The sequence below is a fragment of the Sphaeramia orbicularis genome, chromosome 19 (assembly GCF_902148855.1).
Source record: "Sphaeramia orbicularis chromosome 19, fSphaOr1.1, whole genome shotgun sequence".
Taxonomy (NCBI): domain Eukaryota; kingdom Metazoa; phylum Chordata; class Actinopteri; order Kurtiformes; family Apogonidae; genus Sphaeramia; species Sphaeramia orbicularis.
Window position 1 is genome coordinate 43,710,890 of NC_043975.1, and position 19,067 is coordinate 43,729,956.

The 19,067-nt window shown below is 34.8% G+C and overlaps 1 protein-coding gene across 1 annotated transcript in view; it reads right to left on the bottom strand.

Annotated features, from left to right (window-relative positions):
• polr3e (polymerase (RNA) III (DNA directed) polypeptide E) overlaps window positions 1–19,067 on the bottom strand; it is a 46,612-nt gene that overhangs the window by 24,651 nt on the left and 2,894 nt on the right. The window contains exons 3-15 of the mRNA XM_030163610.1: window positions 18,865–18,915; window positions 16,176–16,253; window positions 15,977–16,092; window positions 15,093–15,175; window positions 10,123–10,230; window positions 7,741–7,790; window positions 7,538–7,657; window positions 5,951–6,036; window positions 3,975–4,019; window positions 3,795–3,886; window positions 2,446–2,566; window positions 1,136–1,217; window positions 415–474 (exon numbers count right to left, since the gene is read on the bottom strand). Of these exons, the coding sequence (XP_030019470.1) occupies window positions 415–474; window positions 1,136–1,217; window positions 2,446–2,566; window positions 3,795–3,886; window positions 3,975–4,019; window positions 5,951–6,036; window positions 7,538–7,657; window positions 7,741–7,790; window positions 10,123–10,230; window positions 15,093–15,175; window positions 15,977–16,092; window positions 16,176–16,253; window positions 18,865–18,915 (1,092 nt within the window). The remainder of the gene's footprint in view (window positions 1–414; window positions 475–1,135; window positions 1,218–2,445; window positions 2,567–3,794; window positions 3,887–3,974; window positions 4,020–5,950; window positions 6,037–7,537; window positions 7,658–7,740; window positions 7,791–10,122; window positions 10,231–15,092; window positions 15,176–15,976; window positions 16,093–16,175; window positions 16,254–18,864; window positions 18,916–19,067) is intronic.

Consider the following 19,067-nt stretch of genomic DNA (forward strand, 5'->3'; position numbering starts at 1 on the left):
TAATGCTGAATCAAATCGAAATTAATCAATTCAGAACCTAATGAATCAATATCGAACCGATTAAGGAAATTGGCCATGATACCCAGCCCTAATGGACACAGACTCTGACAATTCAATATACAATGAACCTTCAGAAGAACCCTTTAAAGACACCAGCTGAGAAATAGAAGGCTACGGAGACGGAAACTAATTAAACTTATAATTGGTTTTAGGTCAATATGTTAATTCAGAGCAACACCCTCTGGTAGATTGATCGACGAACACTCATTCCAACACAATGGACGCATGGAAGTATAACAGCAGTGACGTTTACACCGTTTGAAACATATGTTCTTATTTACATAAGTAAAGTGAGCATAGATGGACCTTAGGGCAGACAGGGTTTCAGTATTTGGTGTTTTTGTTGTTCCTTACTTTGATGATAGATGCAACCTCTTTCCTCATCACAGAGCGCTCCAGTGTGAACCTCCACATCTTCAAAGAAAAAAAAAAAAAAAAAAAAAAAATGTTGGCTGATGCATATTGACTAAGGCTGTGTATTGGCAAGAATCTGGGAATACGATACAAATCACAATACTAGGATCACAATACGATATATATCATGATACTGTTAAAAAGGCAATTTTTTGTTTGTTTCTTTTTTTAAATTATTATTTCCTTGAAGAATTAAATTACACCAAAAATATGCACCAATACTAAACACATTTTTATCTGACCCCAACAGGATCTAATGCTATATCACAAAATGTTCTTATGTTCAAACTGAAATTCTGTTTTACAGACATTCCAGTTTAAGATCCTGTTCAAATGTTCATATTCTACTAGTTCAGAACTAACATCAGAACATTATTTTAGTTCAATCCCAACAAAGGAATTAACATTACTGAATAAGAGTGTTAAAGGATAATAAATAAAATATAGACGAAAAAGAAAACCAAAAAAATAAAAATGATCCTCCACAATATCTGCATTTGAATAAATACCTAAAAAATATCAATACAGTACTTTTTAATATCGATATAGTATTGTGAAATTAAATATTGTGATATATTGCAGAACCAATATTTTCTTACACCCCTAATATTGACATTTTTCATTTCGAGACAATTTATAATATTAAAAACAAGCATCTCACCACAAAGTCTCTGCCACGACACAGCACTTCAGCCGGAACACCACTGTGAGGACTGCACGTGTTTTTAGGATACAGGACATCACTGCAGAAGAAACACACAGGAGTTTATGATGTGAGATAACCTTCAGTTATAACAGAGAATAAAGGAGGTACTAGTCACAGTCCATCTGACAAACTGACTGACACCCTTCAAGACAATCTCCAGGGATTAATGAAGAAATGACACTCGGTCCAAGACACTGTGGACTCACTATAGTTCATCTAATTCATTATTAATGGAATTATGTCAGCCTGCTTCTGCGTGTATGATCTGTAATACAGTTGTAAAGTTTTGATTATGAGGAAAACGAACTTGAGGGACCGACAGGGATCCCACATACGTAAACAGATAAACTTTCAATAGTTTTCACATCTTTTCCAGGAGTGGTGATAATGTCCATGAATGTTCAATGCATTTAAGTACATAACAGAAGTGGACTTCAATGATCGGAAAGAGGATGAACTATGTGATTGTTTTCATTTTCACTTCAAAGACTTTTCAAAGAACTGTATAGGAAGCTATGGAGCTATTTTCTATGTATTGTAATAATACAGAATAAAGATGAAAAGTTTTAGTTAGAAGCCCACTGGAAATTAGTTTATGCTATCTGAATGCTTTTATTAAAGACTTTCTGATGCCTCTAGGCTGCAGATTATTTATTGTTGATTATTTAAAGCATTTATAGTAGTTGCCTTCCTATGATCTTGTATTTGTATACTGACTTATGTTTGTCACATTGTACTTTGAATGTTGACTGTTGTCTGTGGTAAGCTGCAAATGAATTGCCCATATGAGATAAATAAAGTTTTCTGAATCTGAATTAGATTCACACTTACTCTGAGGTTCAACAATGGGAAATGTTTTATAGTTCACAATATGTGATTTTTTTGTTAAAAAAAAAAAGACAATCAGTATCTTCCTGAATCTTCTAGGTTTGGTCTCACAGTGGCTAATTTTGTCAAAAGGAAAATTTTAAATTAAAATGCATTAAATTTCCCCAAAACATTTTACTTAAATTTCATGAGTTTTTCTAGGACCGGGAAATGAGATTTTAAAAAAAAAAAGGCCTTTTTTTTTCATAATTGCAGGAAATTACCTATCTAAACCCTAATTCTAACAAAATTAATGAGACCCCTTGGAGTTGGATTTGGTGAACTTTTACTGGACATGAGTAAAACTGTGTGACTTTTAGATTAAAATCATATTCTGCCATAAACCTGTGTGTATGATCTACCATATAAAAACAACAGAAGATGGATTCTCCTTTTACCTCTTGACGACCCAATTCCCCTGAACCAGCAGCGCCACCTGCTGGATGCAGCGCAAAACTGCAGTTGAGTCTGTGCCAGACGCAAGGAGGCCCATGAGGTTGGCAAAAGGCATCACCTTAACTGGAAGGGAGATATTGGAAAGACATTTCAACATGTCAATAAATGTAACATGAGCTGCTTCTGGATTCTTTCCAGAAGGTAATCAGTTACATCAGTGCAGCGACAAATCAATACAGTGGTACTTAAACATAACGAGTTTAATTCATTCTGTGACTGAGCTCGTAACTCAATTTGCTCGTATATCAAATCAATTTTCCTCATTGAAATTAATTGAAATGCCATTAATCCCTTCCAGCCCCATAATCTGAAGTATGTGGAGATATTGTCGAACATATCCCAAACTAATTTCTAACCTATGAGTGACGTGCTTTGAACCCAAGTGTAACTTACATTGTACTTGTATCCTATTGATGTATGAACGAAGACAAGGGAAGGTTCACATCTGGTCAAAAAAATTAAATGACAATAATCTACACCAAACTTATATTTTTGGGTTGATAATTACTTATATTTTCAGGAAAATGTATTTTCAAATGAGAAAAAAATTTGTGAAAAAAACATCTGAGTATTTTAGTGAGTGTGAATGTTTGTACAGTGACCCAGTTTGTGCTGTCATTCTAGGTTCATTTTATAAAATCTACAAATAAACTACATTTATTCCAAATACACTGATATTTGGCTATTATATTATTTATGTCATACTCTAAACACAGTGTTTAAAATTAATAATGCAAAATGCATCTGAATATAATGTTAATGTTATTTGTAGTATGTTGTAAATATTGTAAATAAATGTATATGATATTGATAATTGAAATAAAAAATGTCTATTTTGATATTTCCTTTTGTTGTCCATCTGTGACGCTGACATTTGTCTAAACTCTTTCTATTTAGGTTTGATCCCATATTTTTTACCTCTATAACCAATTACTGGGTTGTAAAATAGAGGGTTTAAGGTTTACACTGAACACATTTGAGGAGGAAAATGTCAGCGGAACTTCACTGTGGAGAACTGTGGAATTCTGGAAAAAAATGACGCACATTTTTTGTCCATCTATGATGCAGTAGTTTTAAATATTTTTCATTTAAAATTATTTTAAACTAAATGTTGCCCTTTGAGTTCATTTCAGATGGCATTTAGACCTTTACAATTATGTGGAATATTTGTCTGAAACTGGTTTGATTCAACAGTTAGGACTCAAACAGTAGTGGGCGGTCCATCTGTGACCCCGCCCTTGACCACCTTGTAAAAACAACAAAAAACGCATGTTCAGATGCGCTGACGTACCATTCTTCATCAAGGTCTTCACTTGTTCTCCCAGGGGTAGTGTACGGAGTTGAGCCATGGAGAGCACATTACTAGGACCAACAGGCTTCACACTAAAGCAAACACAGACAGCTGAGGACGAGCTGCTTAAAACCTACGTAGGAAGGTTCCAAATCTTACAGGGGAGGAATGAATACTTACACTTTTTCCTCTGTGAGTGGGGGCATCAGCATGGCCAGGTATTCCCTGAAAGGAATAAGGAGGATGAGAAGAAGGAGAAGAAGGAGGAGGAGAAGAAGAAGAAGGAGGAGGAGAAGAAGGAGGAGGGGGAGAAGGAGAAGAAGGAAGAGGAGAAGGAGAAGAATTAGTCAAGGTGAGTTTCAAACACACAGGGTAACCAGCTTCATTGAATGACAGGTTAAAGCAGTGATATCTTGCTTTTTTTCAATGGAATTCTTCCTTTTCCCTCATTTCCCTGTGGTCTCCATAAACTGTAAATGCTCTGCTTGGCTCTGAATTCTTCATTCATTCAACTCCACAGGTCCATCTTCAACCCTATTTCTGAGTAATGACACCAGAAAGGTGGTTTGGAGCGCTGGCCCTTTAAATGCACAGGAGACACTTCAGGCCCCGTCCCCTACAGGTTGTCAGCTGTGCCGCTCTGTCCCATTCAACCAACAACTGAACATTTGAGGAAATGGGCTCCAAGTCTGGACATATTTTCAGTCTGGACTACAACCGCTGATGACGACAAACAATTGCGAAGAAATTCTGGGGAAATGTTGGTCTGAGGTCTGGACCTGATATGTGCAAATGTGGAGACGGAACGAGTTAGAGACGCAACTAATTAAGAAGGAATTCAAATGAAAGAAAACAAACGAAAATGGAGCAAAATAATGACAAAACTGAACAAAACTGAACAGAAATCGACGAAATAATGATAAAAATTAACAAAACTGAACAGAATCGACAAAATAATGAAAAAAATGAACAAAACCAAACGAAAACCGAGCAAAATAATGAAAAAAATGAACAAAACTGAACAAAATCTGAGCAAAATAATAAAAAAGGAACAAAACCGAACAAAAACCAAGCAAGATAATGAAAAAAATGGACAAAACTGAACAGAAATCAAGCAAAACAATGAAAAAAATTAACTGAACAAAAATAGAGCAAAATAATGAAAAAGTGAACAAAACTGACGTGCAAATGTCGTAACTAGTTATAGACAGAACAAATTAAGAAGGAATTCATATGAAAGAAAAAGAACAAAAATCGAGCAAAATAATGAAAAAAATGAAGAAAAACTGAATAGAAATCAAGCAGAACAATGAAAACTGAAAACCGAACAAAAATAGAGCAAAATAATAATAAAAAAAGAAACAAAACCGACGTGCAAATGTTGTAACTAGTTATAGACGGAACAAATTAAGAAGCAATTCGTATGAAAGAAAATCGAGCAAAAAAATGAATAAAATGAACAAAACCAAACAAAAATCGAGCAAAATAATGCAAAAAAAAAGAACAAAACCGAATGAAGATCAAGCAAAATAATGACAAAAACGAACAAATCCAAACAAAAATCAAGTAAAATAATGAAAAAAACGAACAAAACCAAACAAAAATTAAGCAAAATAAAGAAAAAAAATGAACAAAACCATATGAAAATCGAGCAAAATAATGAAAAAAAAGAACAAAACCAAACGAAAATCGAGCAAAATAATGAAAAAATGAACAAAACTGAATGAAAATTGAGCAAAATAATGAAAAAATGAGCAAAACCGAACAAAAATCGAGCAAAATGACGACAAAAATTAACAAAACCTGACGAAAATCAAGCAAAAATAATGACAAAAATTAACAAAACCAATGTGCAAATGTTGTAACTAGTTATAGATGAAACTAATTAAGCAGGAATTCAAACAGGCTGTAGAAATCCACTTGATTTTTGTCCAAATGAATCTAAAGATAGTTTAGCAGCAGCTGGAGGGTTCAAATTCAAACTGTCTGAACTATTAGGGTCCAAATCCACAAAGAAATGAACCACAGACTAAGAAAAGTGGGTTTAGACAAATATGAGCCATTTAAAGAACACCGATAGCAGCCAACATATTCACAATCACCTCTCAAAGCAGGTTGAAAATGTGCTGTTTTTAAAACCATTTGTTAGGACTCACTTTGGACTTTTGACCAGTTCAGAGTTCTCAGACGTGTCCACTGATTGGCAGAACAGGTACTGTTTTTCGTGCTCCGAGCGTCCGTCCTACAATAAAAAAACACAACAATGAAGCCATGAAACAGAAGCCCACCTGTAACAGCATAGATCCTTATTCCATTACTTTAATCAAATTCCTGGATCAATAAAAAATTTGAGATTATCAGTATTATGTATAAATGTGTGGGTAGGTCACTGCTCAGACCACCAAGAGGTTACGGCAGACACAGAGGGGCCTACAGTAGGAATTCATTATTTTAATTTAAAAAAAAAACAACCTTAAATTGATAAAAAAAAAAAAAAACAATACTGACACATACACATTAACCCTTTAACCCCAAACATGTCATATTTGATCCATGAGTTTGAAGCTCTCTACATGATCAGTGTGATATTTTATTTCTTGAGAAACCTGATGTATACAATTAGATACATGCAATACACAGATAATCCACCAGGGAGAGGAGTTCATTCACCAGAGGCCTTTCCAGTGACACTACAAGACTGTCAATGAGGAAGGAGGAAGAACTCGGACCATTTACAAAAGGAATTAACTATTTATTAGACATGTTTGTGTTATATCATGTTTATGTCTGTTCAAAAATAATCATATTTGAGCACTGAGACCTGATGGATCAAATATGATACAAAATTGAAACTCACACATGGACATGGATGTTTGAAAAAAAAAAAAAAACTTTTTTTTTTTGGTTGTTCAGACAGACCAATAAAGGCTCCAGTTTCAAAGAACTGGAATTTTCTGTCAGTGGTTTAATGGTTCAGTCTTAATAGCACAGGTGTCAAACATGTGGCTTGGGGGCCAAATCCGGCCCACCAAACGGTCCAATCCAGCCGGTGGGATGAATTTGTGAAATGCAAAAATTGCACTGAAGATATTAAAAATCAATGGTGTCAAAATCATTTTAATTCAGGTTCCACATACAGACACATACAGTCCAATTAGATTTCAAGTGGATCAGAACCAGTAAAATATTATCATAATAACCTATAAATAATGACAACCCCACATTTTCTGTTTTTTTTGGTGTAAAAAAAATGAAAAACATGAAAATGTTTACATTACCAAAATATACTTTTACAAAAAATGTGAATAACCTGAACAAATTTGAACAAACGGAATTGTCTTAAGAAAAGTAAATGCAATTTGACCAATATTCTGCCTGTTACTAAATGTTGCATGCAATTGTAATGCACATGTGTAAATGATAAACTGAGGCATAATATTGTTAAAATTGCACTTGTTTTTCTTAAGACAATTCAAGTTGTTCATGTTATTCAGATTTTTAAGGAAACTTTGTAGATGTAAACCTGATCATAATATAATTTTACTTTTTTCACTGTTATTTTACTGGTTCAGCCCACTGGAGATCAAACTGGGCTGAATGTGGAACTGAACTAAAATGAGTTTGACAGCCCTGCTTTATAGGGTTAAATTGTAAAACTTGGCACAGATAATTGGGCTATCCCTTAATTAAACCTTCACTAACAGAGGTATAAATTCTAAGTGATGGATGAGTGCACCCCCTACCTTGACACCATGGTAGCGCAGGTGAATCCAGGGCTCCTCCGCCTGCTTCTTCTGAAGGAACTCGTATGACTGGATCCTCCTCTGTCGGGCCTGCTCTGACTCAGGACGGGCAAACCTCACCTGGAATTAGAATACACCCAGTTACATAATGTAAAGGTTTAAGTATGGGCGGTAAACTGAGAGTGAACAAAGGATGGACGCACAGTGATGGCCTTGGCCTCCTCCTCTGCCTCATCCTGAGAAGAGTCTCCACCTACAGACACAAAACTCTGGTCAGACTACAGGTGGAACCCCAACAGCAGCAAGTACAGCTAAGGCTGGGTCTACAGAGTAGGGCTGTGTGTTGGGAAGAATTTGGCGATGACTTTTTTTCTCTAATTCAGTTATGCCCCGTTTCCACTGCGTGGCATCAGCTCAACTCGGCCTTTTTGCGTTTCCATTACGAAAAAGGACCTGGAATCTGGTACCCGGTACTACTTTTTTGGTATCACCTCCGCTGAGGTTCCAGGACTGGTGACCAGATACTAAAACGTGACATGTAAACACTGCAGACCACTGATTGGTCAGAGAGTTGTCTCTGTGACCCGCTGTTTTACAAAAAAACAGATGCGGAAGTGGACAGTAAATATAGCGGTACATTGATCCACATAACAGTCCAAAACTACACCATGGTCGGTCGAGGAGATTCAGGTCTTTGGTAGCCGGTGTAAAATTCAGACAAGACAACACGCAACGGGCGAGTTTATCAGCAACTCTCTGAACAGACGACACGGAAGTAACACGCTGCATCACTATGACGTCCAGGTACTGTGAAGTTGGTAGTATCTAGTAATGGAAATGGTCTCCAGGAATACAGAGCGAGTAGAGCCGAGTCGAGCTGAGCTGAGCTGGTTCCACATAGTGGAAATGCAGCATTAGTTTTAATTCGTTTTTAGTGCCAGGTTGCTAGTTTTTATTAGTTTTCATTTTTTTCTAAATGCTTAGTTTTAGTTTAGTTTTAGTATTAGTTTTAGTTTTTTTGTATCTTTTCTCTTCTTCTCTTCTTCTCGTCATATTCAAATAAATCCCAAACAGGACTCTGCTGCTTTCTCCCAACTTTAGTCGCCATGTTTCCAGGTAGAGTGGGGACCAGAAGACGACTGGAAACCACAAGTGACAGACCGTGAAGTGTCATATGGTGCCGCTAGCTAAAATTGCTCGAGGGAAATAAATCGCTTTCGTATCAATCCGACATTGACAAAAACAAAAACGATGGGAATTTTATCCATAATTTTTATACGTTTTAGTTATGTAAGCACACAATAGAGTTTCAGTTAGTTATTGTTTTTTTTTTCTTTTAATTATAGTTTTTGTTTATTTCAGTTAATGAAAAGTTTTTTCAAGTCTAGTTTTGTGATTTCGTTAGTTTTTGTTAACGATAATAACCTTGCAATATGCCACGATACTGTTACCAAGGCGATATTTTTTGTTTTGTTTCTTTTTTTAAAAGATTATTTCATCGAAAAACTTGTAGTGCCGCATTTGGATAAATAAAGTTTTAACATGTGGCTTTACCAGTACAAAAATCACTCAAATAAATAAATAAATCATGTTTTACAGAGGTCACAGTTTAAGATCCTGCTTAAATGTTGGTATTCTGTTGCAAAAAGAATGCATAGTTTTCAGTCCCTGAATCATCCAACATCAGAACATTACTTTTGTGCATTCTCAATTAGGGGTGTAAGAAAATATCAGTTCTGCAATATATCGCGATATTTCATTTCACAATACTGTATCAATATGAAAAAGTACTGTATCGATATTTTTAAGTATTTATTCAAATGCAGATGTTGTGGAGGTTCATTTTTGTTTTTGTTTACATTTTCTTTATTATTATTTAACACTCTTTTATTCAATAATGTTAGTTCCTTTGTTGGGACTGAACTAAAATAATGCTCTGATGTTAGTTCTTACTAATAGAATATGAACATTTGAACAGGATCGTAAACTGTAATGTCTGTAAAACAGAATTTCAGTTTGAACACTGGAACATTTTGTGATGTAACCTTAGATCCTGTTGGGATCAAATAAAATGTGTTTAGTATTTGTGCAGATTTCTGGTGTAATTCAATTCTTCAAGGAACTAATCATTTAAAAAAAAGAAACAAACAAAAAAACTTGCCTTTTTAACAGTATGATAATATATCGTGATATATCATATTGTGATCTTAGTATTGTGATTTGTATCATATCGCCTGATCTTGCCAATACACAACCCCTATTCCCAATAAAGAAAACAAACATTTGCCTCTTCCAGACAGTAAAAGGAGCTTTTAAGATGCTAGAATACAAACAACAGAGCAAAATACCTGTGTGAATATAAAATACAAGAACATAATAAACAAAAAACAAAATGAATCTCCGCCATATTTGCATTTGAATAAATAATTTAAAATATCGATACAGTACTTTTAATATCGATACAGTATCATGTAGTGAAATATCACGATATATTGCGGAACTGATATTTTCTTACACCCTGCTAAAGAGTGTAGTACAAACTGTTCTTGTGAAAAAATGGAAAAAATAAAAACAGAAAAACGTACCCTCATTGGTTGCCTCTCTTTCTCTGGTTTTGTTGTCAGCCTTGTCTAGATAGGAGAAGCTTGGCCTCATCTGAAGGATTCCCGTCAGAGGTGTGACATGAAGCTCACCTGCAGAATAGAATCATATGATATCAGTGTGGCTGTGCTGAGGCAGTTCTACACATGAGGATCACCCTTATTGCATCTGTGTGAATTTACTTTAACAGTGTTACCCATTAATGATACAGACCAGGGGTGTCACACTCATTTTTAGTTCAGGGGCCACATTCAGTCCAGTATGACCTCAAGTGGGCCGAACCAGTAAAATAATAACCGTGGAAAAAGTAAAATTTCATTATTGACAATGTTTACATCTACAAAGTTTCCTAAGAAATGTGAATAACACAACCTGAAATGTCTTAAAAAGAACTGAAGTGCAATTTTAACAATATTATGCCTCGACTTAAAATTTACTCATGTACATTACAACGTACAGATCACAGAAAATCCACAAATATAAAAAACATTTAGTAACAGACAGAATATTGTTGCACTTCTCTTAAGACACTTCAGGTTGTTCACATTTGGCGATGTCATTATCTATAGGTTATTATGATCGTATTTTACTGGTCTGATCAACTTAAGACTGGAAATGATGTTGACACCTGATTGTTAATATCTTTAGTGTAATTTTTGTATTTCACAAATTCATCGCGCGGGCCAGATTGGACCCTTTGGTGGGCTGGATTTGGCCCCTGGGTCTCATGTTTGACACCTGTGATACAGACTATGGTGTACCCCCACAGCCTTAAAATGAACTAAAATATTGTACTGAGACTCAACCACTGATGCCATTCAGTTTTGGGATGGACTGAGCGCTCACTCTTAACATAAAGTCTACAGTAAATTTGATTTAAACACATGTTCAGAGGAATGCAAACCTCCGCCAAGCACCCCGAACAGTGTGCATTGTGGATCGACTATTTCTTTTTAAATTAAACAGTTTCAAGGTTGTTCCATACAGCAGAAAAAGTTGAAGCTTGGTACCAGTCATGTGTATGTTAAGTTATATTAAATTCCAATCAGTATTTGTTGAGTTCAATGTTAAATTGAAATGTCCACATAGTCCACATTCCACAGTGGATGTGGACAATTTTGTGCCAGATACAAGATATTGTTATAAGCTACAGGTGTATCAAATTGGAGGCTAATCGGATTTGTTTTGAATTTTTTATGAATTTTCGAAAATTGCTCAATGATGAGAGATAGGACAATTTGAGATTTTGTGACCTTGCTGTGACCTTGAACTTTGGCCTACTTGGCCCAAAATCCAGTGGGTTCATCCTGGGCCTGGGCCTATCTGTGGGTAAAATTTGGTAAAGATGGTTGGAATAGTTTTCCTGTAAAGTTGCTAACAAACAAACAAACAAAGAAACACACAAAGCAAAGTGATCACACTACCTCCTGGCGGAGGTAACTACCCACACCAACTACATATTACAGCAACCATGTGAGTGTGCATGGCTGTGTGCAAAACCCAAGTCAACCCTGACACAGGGTCCTCTGAAACCACTCAGAGATTAACTGAGAACAAATGTCACCGTTTGCTGTTAATTTATTTACTATTGATCAAAAAACTTTTATAGTAACGTTGTCAAAAGTAGAGCTGAAACTATTAATCAGTGGATTGACCCAAATCAATTAAACAACTAATTTGATTAGTTTTCTTGAATCGTAGCTCCGTTTCCTTCATTTCTCTGCTGTTAAACATTGATCCCACTGTTGTGTTTCACACGGACGCTTATTGTGACGCACATGACGCCAGGATCCACACACAGTTGTTTGTTAGTTCCATGTTCAGTTGGTATCAGTTGGATCCAAATGTGTTGTAGACTGAACTGACAGATGTGTTTGTAGATGTTATTGGACTGGTTTGGTGTTTATATCTACAGTATAGATATTTTTATATATACTTTTATTCAGTTTTTATTGTTATTTCTATATAGATATTTTTAAATATATTTTTATACAGTTTTTATTGTTATTCTATAGGTAATTTTATATATACTTTTATACAGTTTTTATGTTATTTCTATATAAATATTTTCATATATACTTTTAAACTGTTTTTATTGTTATTTCTATATAGATATTTTTTCAAATAATCATTTAATTGAATTGAACAAAACAATCAGTAGAATAACTGATTAAAAAACAGTCAATAGTTGGAGCTCTGTAACGATATAAACTACTGTGTAACAACAGAGGTAAAGAAAGGTGAGGCCACTACAATAAAATTAAAACATGTTTCAATCATACACAAGTGCAGGATTCTTTGTAGTTCTTCTCAGTTTAACTGGACTGGTTTAGATTTCATGAAAATGTTTTGTCTCTCATCCAAGAGACTGTATACAGGATGTATACATTTAATAAATTTCATAAATGTGTTTTTTTTTTTTTCTCACTGTTTCACAGGTTTATCATTTATTGGAATGTATGACCATGAAAGAATCTACAACTATGCAGGTGAACATAAGGTGATCAATAGATGGGTTTCCGTCCAATCTAGGGCTGAAACTAATCATTTCATAGTCTGTTAACTTACTGATTATTTTTCATGGTAAAAATTCAAACACTTTTCAGTTTCTGTCACAGATGAGGGAAGAAATCAAACATTAGCATGTAAAAAGCTGCAGTCAGAATTTTAGAGGGTTTTTTTTCCTTTAAAAATTACAGCAACTGATTATTGAAACCAGTGGCAATTAATTTACTAGGTAAATACTAACAGATAAACTGAATATTTCTCAGACATGCCTTTTTTTCCACATTTTTACTATTTTTTCACTTATTCAAATAATCCTTTATTCGAAGAAAAAAATTGATAGCTGCAGCTCTAGTCCAAAGACTATGGACGTGTCCCAGATCTCCTCCTTTTCACTTTAAGTTACTGTGCCCTGAAATGTGTAAATACTGTACACTGACAATACATTTAGTTTTTCTGCAGATTTTTTAAATTAGAAGTCTTTGTACAGGGGTATTGTACAGGATATTTTTTAGAGTAAGTTATTTAGCAAGTTTTTTTTTTTTTAAGAGTATATACTAACCTTAATGTCAACCTGGTTACTAACTAGGGGTGTTAGAAAATATCGATTCTGCAATATATTGTGATATTTCATTTCACAATACTGTATCGATATTAAAAAGTACTGTACCAATATTTTTAGGTATTTATTCAAATACAAATATGGCGGAGGTTGATTTTGTTTTTCTTTCTTGTTCTATCTTTATTATTATTTAACACACTTTTATTAAATAATGGTATTTGAAGCATCCTAAAAGCACTTTTTACTGTCTGAGAGGCAGATGGTAGTTCCTTTGGAAACTAGGAGAATTAGAAAATGTGTGATACAGTATTAGATCCTGCTCTGATCAAATAAAAATGTGTTTAGTATTTGTACATATTTCTGGTATAATTCAATCCTTCCAGGTAATAATCTTAAAATTTTTTTTGCTTTTTTAACAGTATCATGATATATCGTGATACAGCATACCGTGCTACTAGTATTGTGATTTGTATCGTATCACCAGATTCTGTCAATACACAGCCCTAGTTGTGACAGAGTGGTCCAAGGAGCGTTAAAACATCATTTTAAAATTATTACTATTTTTTTTTAACTTTATTTTCTTATGTTACTACAAACATGGTACATATACGTAACACAAACATCAGGGAGTCACAACTTACATAGGAAAAATATGAGTACATACATAAATATGCATTCTCTCAGGTAAATGTATATATATCTATAATAGGGATTGTAACGATTACGGTATAACAATAAACGGCAGTAAAATTGCAGATGGTTAGTATTACTGTTTAAATTCTAATTATCGTGATAACCGTGTTTGATTACCGCACTTTTAGGGGAAAAAACGCCTATGTAAAGATCTGCTTTTATGTCAAATATTTGAGTATAGTTTTAGTTTATTACAGTTTTGATTTTATATACCTAATATTTGGAACCAATATTCACTTTTAAGCATTTATAGCATTAGATCCTGTTCTGATCAAATAAAATGTGTTTAGTGTCTGTACATATTTCTGGTATAATTCAATCCTTCCAGGAAAAAAATCTTAAAAAAAAAAATCTTAAAAAAAAAAAAAAAAAAAAAAAGCCTTTTTAACAGTATCATGATATATCGTGATATATCATATCGTGATCCTAGTATTGTGATTTGTATCGTATCACCAGATTCCTGCCAATACACAGCCCTATTACTAACCTGCCTGTTTTGTTCTGTTCTGTCTGTTTTTTGTCTTCTTGTGCTGTATGCAAAGCTGTTGAATACTTGAATTTCCCTCTGGATTAATAAAGTATCTATCTATCTATCTATCTATCTATCTATCTATCTATCTATCTATCTATCTATCTATCTATCTATCTATCTATCTATCTATCTATCTATCCATCTATCCATCCATCCATCCATCCATCCATCCATCCATCCATCCATCCATCCATCCATCCATCCATCCTGAGCGATTAGATCTCAGTGTGTCCTGAATGTGCATCAGTTACTTGTGGTCAGATCAGTCTGGACACATGTTAATGCAGGTCTGAACGGGGCCATTTACTCTTTTACTTTTACTTTCTGGTCCTCTCATGCTCAATCAGTCTTTTTAAGTATATGTGTGCTTGTGTGTGAGTGGGTGGATGGTTGGGTGGTACTAATTTTTTAACTTATACGTAAAGCACTTTGTGCTACATCCCCAGTGTATGAATAGTTGCTCTATAAATTAAAGACCAATTGATTGATTGTCAAATGCCATTTAATGTGTTGTACTAATGATTATATTTGTCTGATGTTGTGGAACTCTTCCAGCCAGATTGTGTGTTGTACATAATAGCGTATATAGTGAAGTTGCTAAAGCACTAGCATGAAGCTACAGTGGACTACAGAGTCTGTTGTTATAGTTGAACTCATCAGACCTTTGCGAAACACAGCAGCAGCATATCTGGAAGTGTTGGTGGTGGCTTGGATGGAGGAGAAAGTCTGTTTATCCATCATTTTCCTGGATAGAAACATAAAAGACAGAAGAGCTCATTAACATACAACACAAGTCGCTTTTCCATTGACCCTCAAATTGCACAAATATAACTTGCGCATAAAAATTTACTTAATGGAAAAACAACACTTTCGTCAAAAGTCTTGTTTTTTGGTTGAAAGTTTTTTGTGCTGGCAAGGGGTGGTTTTTCGGGAGTAGCGCAAATGGTATATCACGCAAAACTGCACTGGAAAGACCTTTTTTCACAACTTGTCAGGTGAATTAAAAAAAACAGATGTTGACGTATGTTACAACAAGTGAAGAAGAAGAAGAAACATGTCGCGGTATGTGTGGACACACCAGGAAGCCACATCATTTTTTAAATTTAGTACGAGATAGAGGGGTAATATATAATAATAATAAATATATCTGTAAATCAACACCATATTTACGTTCATCGCCATGTTTATGGAATGACTTCTTGTGTCATCTCACAATAATAAATGAACAAATCATCACGTTTGTGATTTAATGGAAAAACCGACATTACGCACTTCTGTTTGTTCGACATTTAGTAAATATCGCTAAAGTTTTGTGCAGATGTCCAATGGAAAAGCGACTACAGTGTACCTTGTTGAAAGAAGACCTTGTTTGGGCTTTCCATGAAAATACATCAAAATTAGGACAGAGATCAGATTTGCAGTTTCTAAAACATTTATGGCCACATAGAAAGAACTGTGTGAGATGCAACCATTTTAAGGAAAGAAAATAATTCATCAGGCAACAATCCCATTCAAAGTCTGACTGTAGCTGAGGTTTAACACATACGCTGAATAGGTGTTAGTTTCATCGTAGCTGGTGCCATCCACGTTCAGAGCAATCTGCTCTCCTTTGCTTCTACAGTAGTTTGGACTCATGGCGTCAATGGCCATCTCCAACTCCACCTACATGAAAAAGACCATACTTTGAAATGGCATAAGTCATTAAAAGAACAGTGTGAATATGTGGCATTAAAGTTGTCTTTTACCCTCTGCTGCTTGGGTTTGATTTTGGCAGTTAAGTGAGTAACATCATCGTAGGTCATGGTAGCTGGTCGTACAGGGTACTGTGTCAGAAATAAAAAAAACAGTTTAAATTCATAAGATTATGTCTACTACACACTAGAGAAGTTGAAAAAACATAAACAATATAAACAGTATACTAATAATGGATGGAGTCAGTGTCTATACTAGGGATGTCATGAGAACCGATACTCACGATATCATTCGATTAGTAATGAAATATGAGATATGAAAATTTCATATCACGGTTATTGTGACCAAAATTATCACGGTTATCATTATTATTGCGGTATTATTGAAATTGTGCTCAAAATGTTCAAAAAGTACGAATACACACACTGAAGTAATTTAACCAAGTGTATTTTCAAAAACACAAAAAAAACAAAAAGCCAATAAATAATAGGCGCAATGTACTTTGTGCTGGCAGAAACATTCAAATATTAACCCTTAGTGGTCTGAGCCTATTTTGTCCGTGTTTCAGTACTTTTAATTTTGCCTTTATACACTACATAAATAAATATTTACTATACCCATGTTTGGTATCTGTTTATTCAGCACAACTTCATTTATATCATCTATTTATTTTTTTTTTTTCACTTTATCCTACTATATCAACACAAAAGGCCATAAAACAAAAAAATATATAAAATGCATTTGAAAAATGTATATGATTTATTGCATAAATAACACAAAGATGCTTAACAAACCTTTTCAAAGACTTTAAAAGTGAATACTGGTTCCAAATATTAGGTATATAAAATTAAAATTGTAATAAACTTAAACTATACTCAAATATTTGACATAAAAGCATATCTTTACATAGGCGTGTTCTCCCCTAAAAGTGCGGTAATCAAACATGATAATCATGATAATTAGAATTTAAACGGTAATACTAACCGTCTGCAATTTTACCACGTTTTATCGTTATACCGGTAATCGTTACATCCCTACATTCGATACTATGATTAAAAAAAAAAAACAAAAACATCCTCCTTTTTTTAAGAAACAGAAAAACCGATGCCTGCGTAAGAAACGGTAGGCTGCTACTCTTCTGGAATTGATGGGGGCGGTATGTGCCGAACGTACACACGCAACAACAAATTTGTGGAAGTATTTCAGGTCGATGACCACGATGTGGTTCTGGACACGCATAAGCCACTGTGTCAACGCCGCCACCACTGAATTCAAACCGGGTGGGGGGGTGGTACCACTAACCTATCAGAGCACCTTGAAGACAGACACCCAGCTCTGTTTAAAGAATCCAAAGTGAGTTCTGTTCTTCAACATTAAACATCTGACATGTGATACCATCAGGGCTCCACATTAGTACTGGTATGATGGTCCCACGCAGTTTTTACAACCTGGCCCGTTCGGACCTAGGGGTTTATTGGTTCTGCAATATATCGCGATATTTCATTTCACAATACTGTATCAATATTTTTAGGTATTTATTCAAAAGCAGATATTGTGGAGGTTCATTTTGTTTGTTGTTTTTTTTTGTTTTTCTTGATTGTTTATATTTTATTTATTAAATCCAGGTTAAAGACCCACCTGTTCTCAGCTGCATTTGAATAGAGTTTATATTCTTTTAAGCTTAATGTTTTTATCTGTTTCATCCGTTTATCTGTTTTATCTATTAATCTGATTTTTTGTTTCTTTGTTTTTTCTCATGCCTATACTTTTCATTGCTTCTGCTGTAATGCTTTTAATGTTTTATGTAAAGCACTTTGATTTGTCTTGTACATGAAATGTGCTATAGAAATAAACCTGCCTTGCCTATTATTTAACACTCTTTTATTAAATAATGGTTATTTCAATCATCCTAAAAGCACTTTTTACTGTCTGAGAGAGGGAGATGGTAGTTCCTTTGTTGGGAAAAAAATAATGTTCTGATGTTAGTTCTGAACTAATAAAATATGAACATTTCAACAGGATCTTATCTGGTGGAATTCAATTCTTCCAGGAAATAATCATTTAAAAAAAAAAAAAGGCAATTTTTTGTTTGTTTCTAACAGTATCATGACATATTGTGATATATCATATCGTGATCCTAGTATTGTGATTTGTATCATATCGCCAGATTCTTGCCAATACACAGCCCTACTCGGACCACCACTGATACCAAATGTTGACAATAACAAACTAGACCAGCGGTCACTAACAGGTGGACCATGGCCCGGGTCTGGACCCAGAAGCCGTCCTATACGGACCCGGACCTCCAGCCGGTGGTGGAGCGCTTCTGTTTGAAACAGCGCAGCTTAAGGTAAAGTAGATGAGGAAACACACAGACCAGTAACATGTATGTAGAACCATCCCACGTGATCCCACTCAGCCAATCAGGTGTGTGCATTCAAAGCAGTAAACTGTGACTGACAGTGGAACAGATGAGAGAGTTAGAGGAAACAGCAAGATTCATTTATATGGAAATACTGAAAGGAGTTCCGTTTAAGTTTATGAGTTCTTAAGATTCTTTTTTTAAACCGTGGTATCGAGAATCGTGTAATTTCAGTGGTATCTGTATTGATTCCTGAATTTTTGGTATCGTGACATCCCTAGTCTACACCCACTGAATTGTGTGGCCTTTCAGTTTTGATGGTAGCATTATATCAGTGCAATGTATAACAAAGATATCAAAGTAGGACATAAAATACTTACCTGGAAAAGATACAGGTTGTCTGTAAGGCTTTTGGCTAAATACACGTCAATCTAAAATAAACAGAAACAATGATTATGTTATATTACTCTCCGACCAAATACGGTGGTGCATTGAAATATTCTGATCCACCCTGCCATGCACAGACTCTGGAGAATCAGAGCCATATTTAACTATACACAAGCCAAGATGAACATGTAAAAAC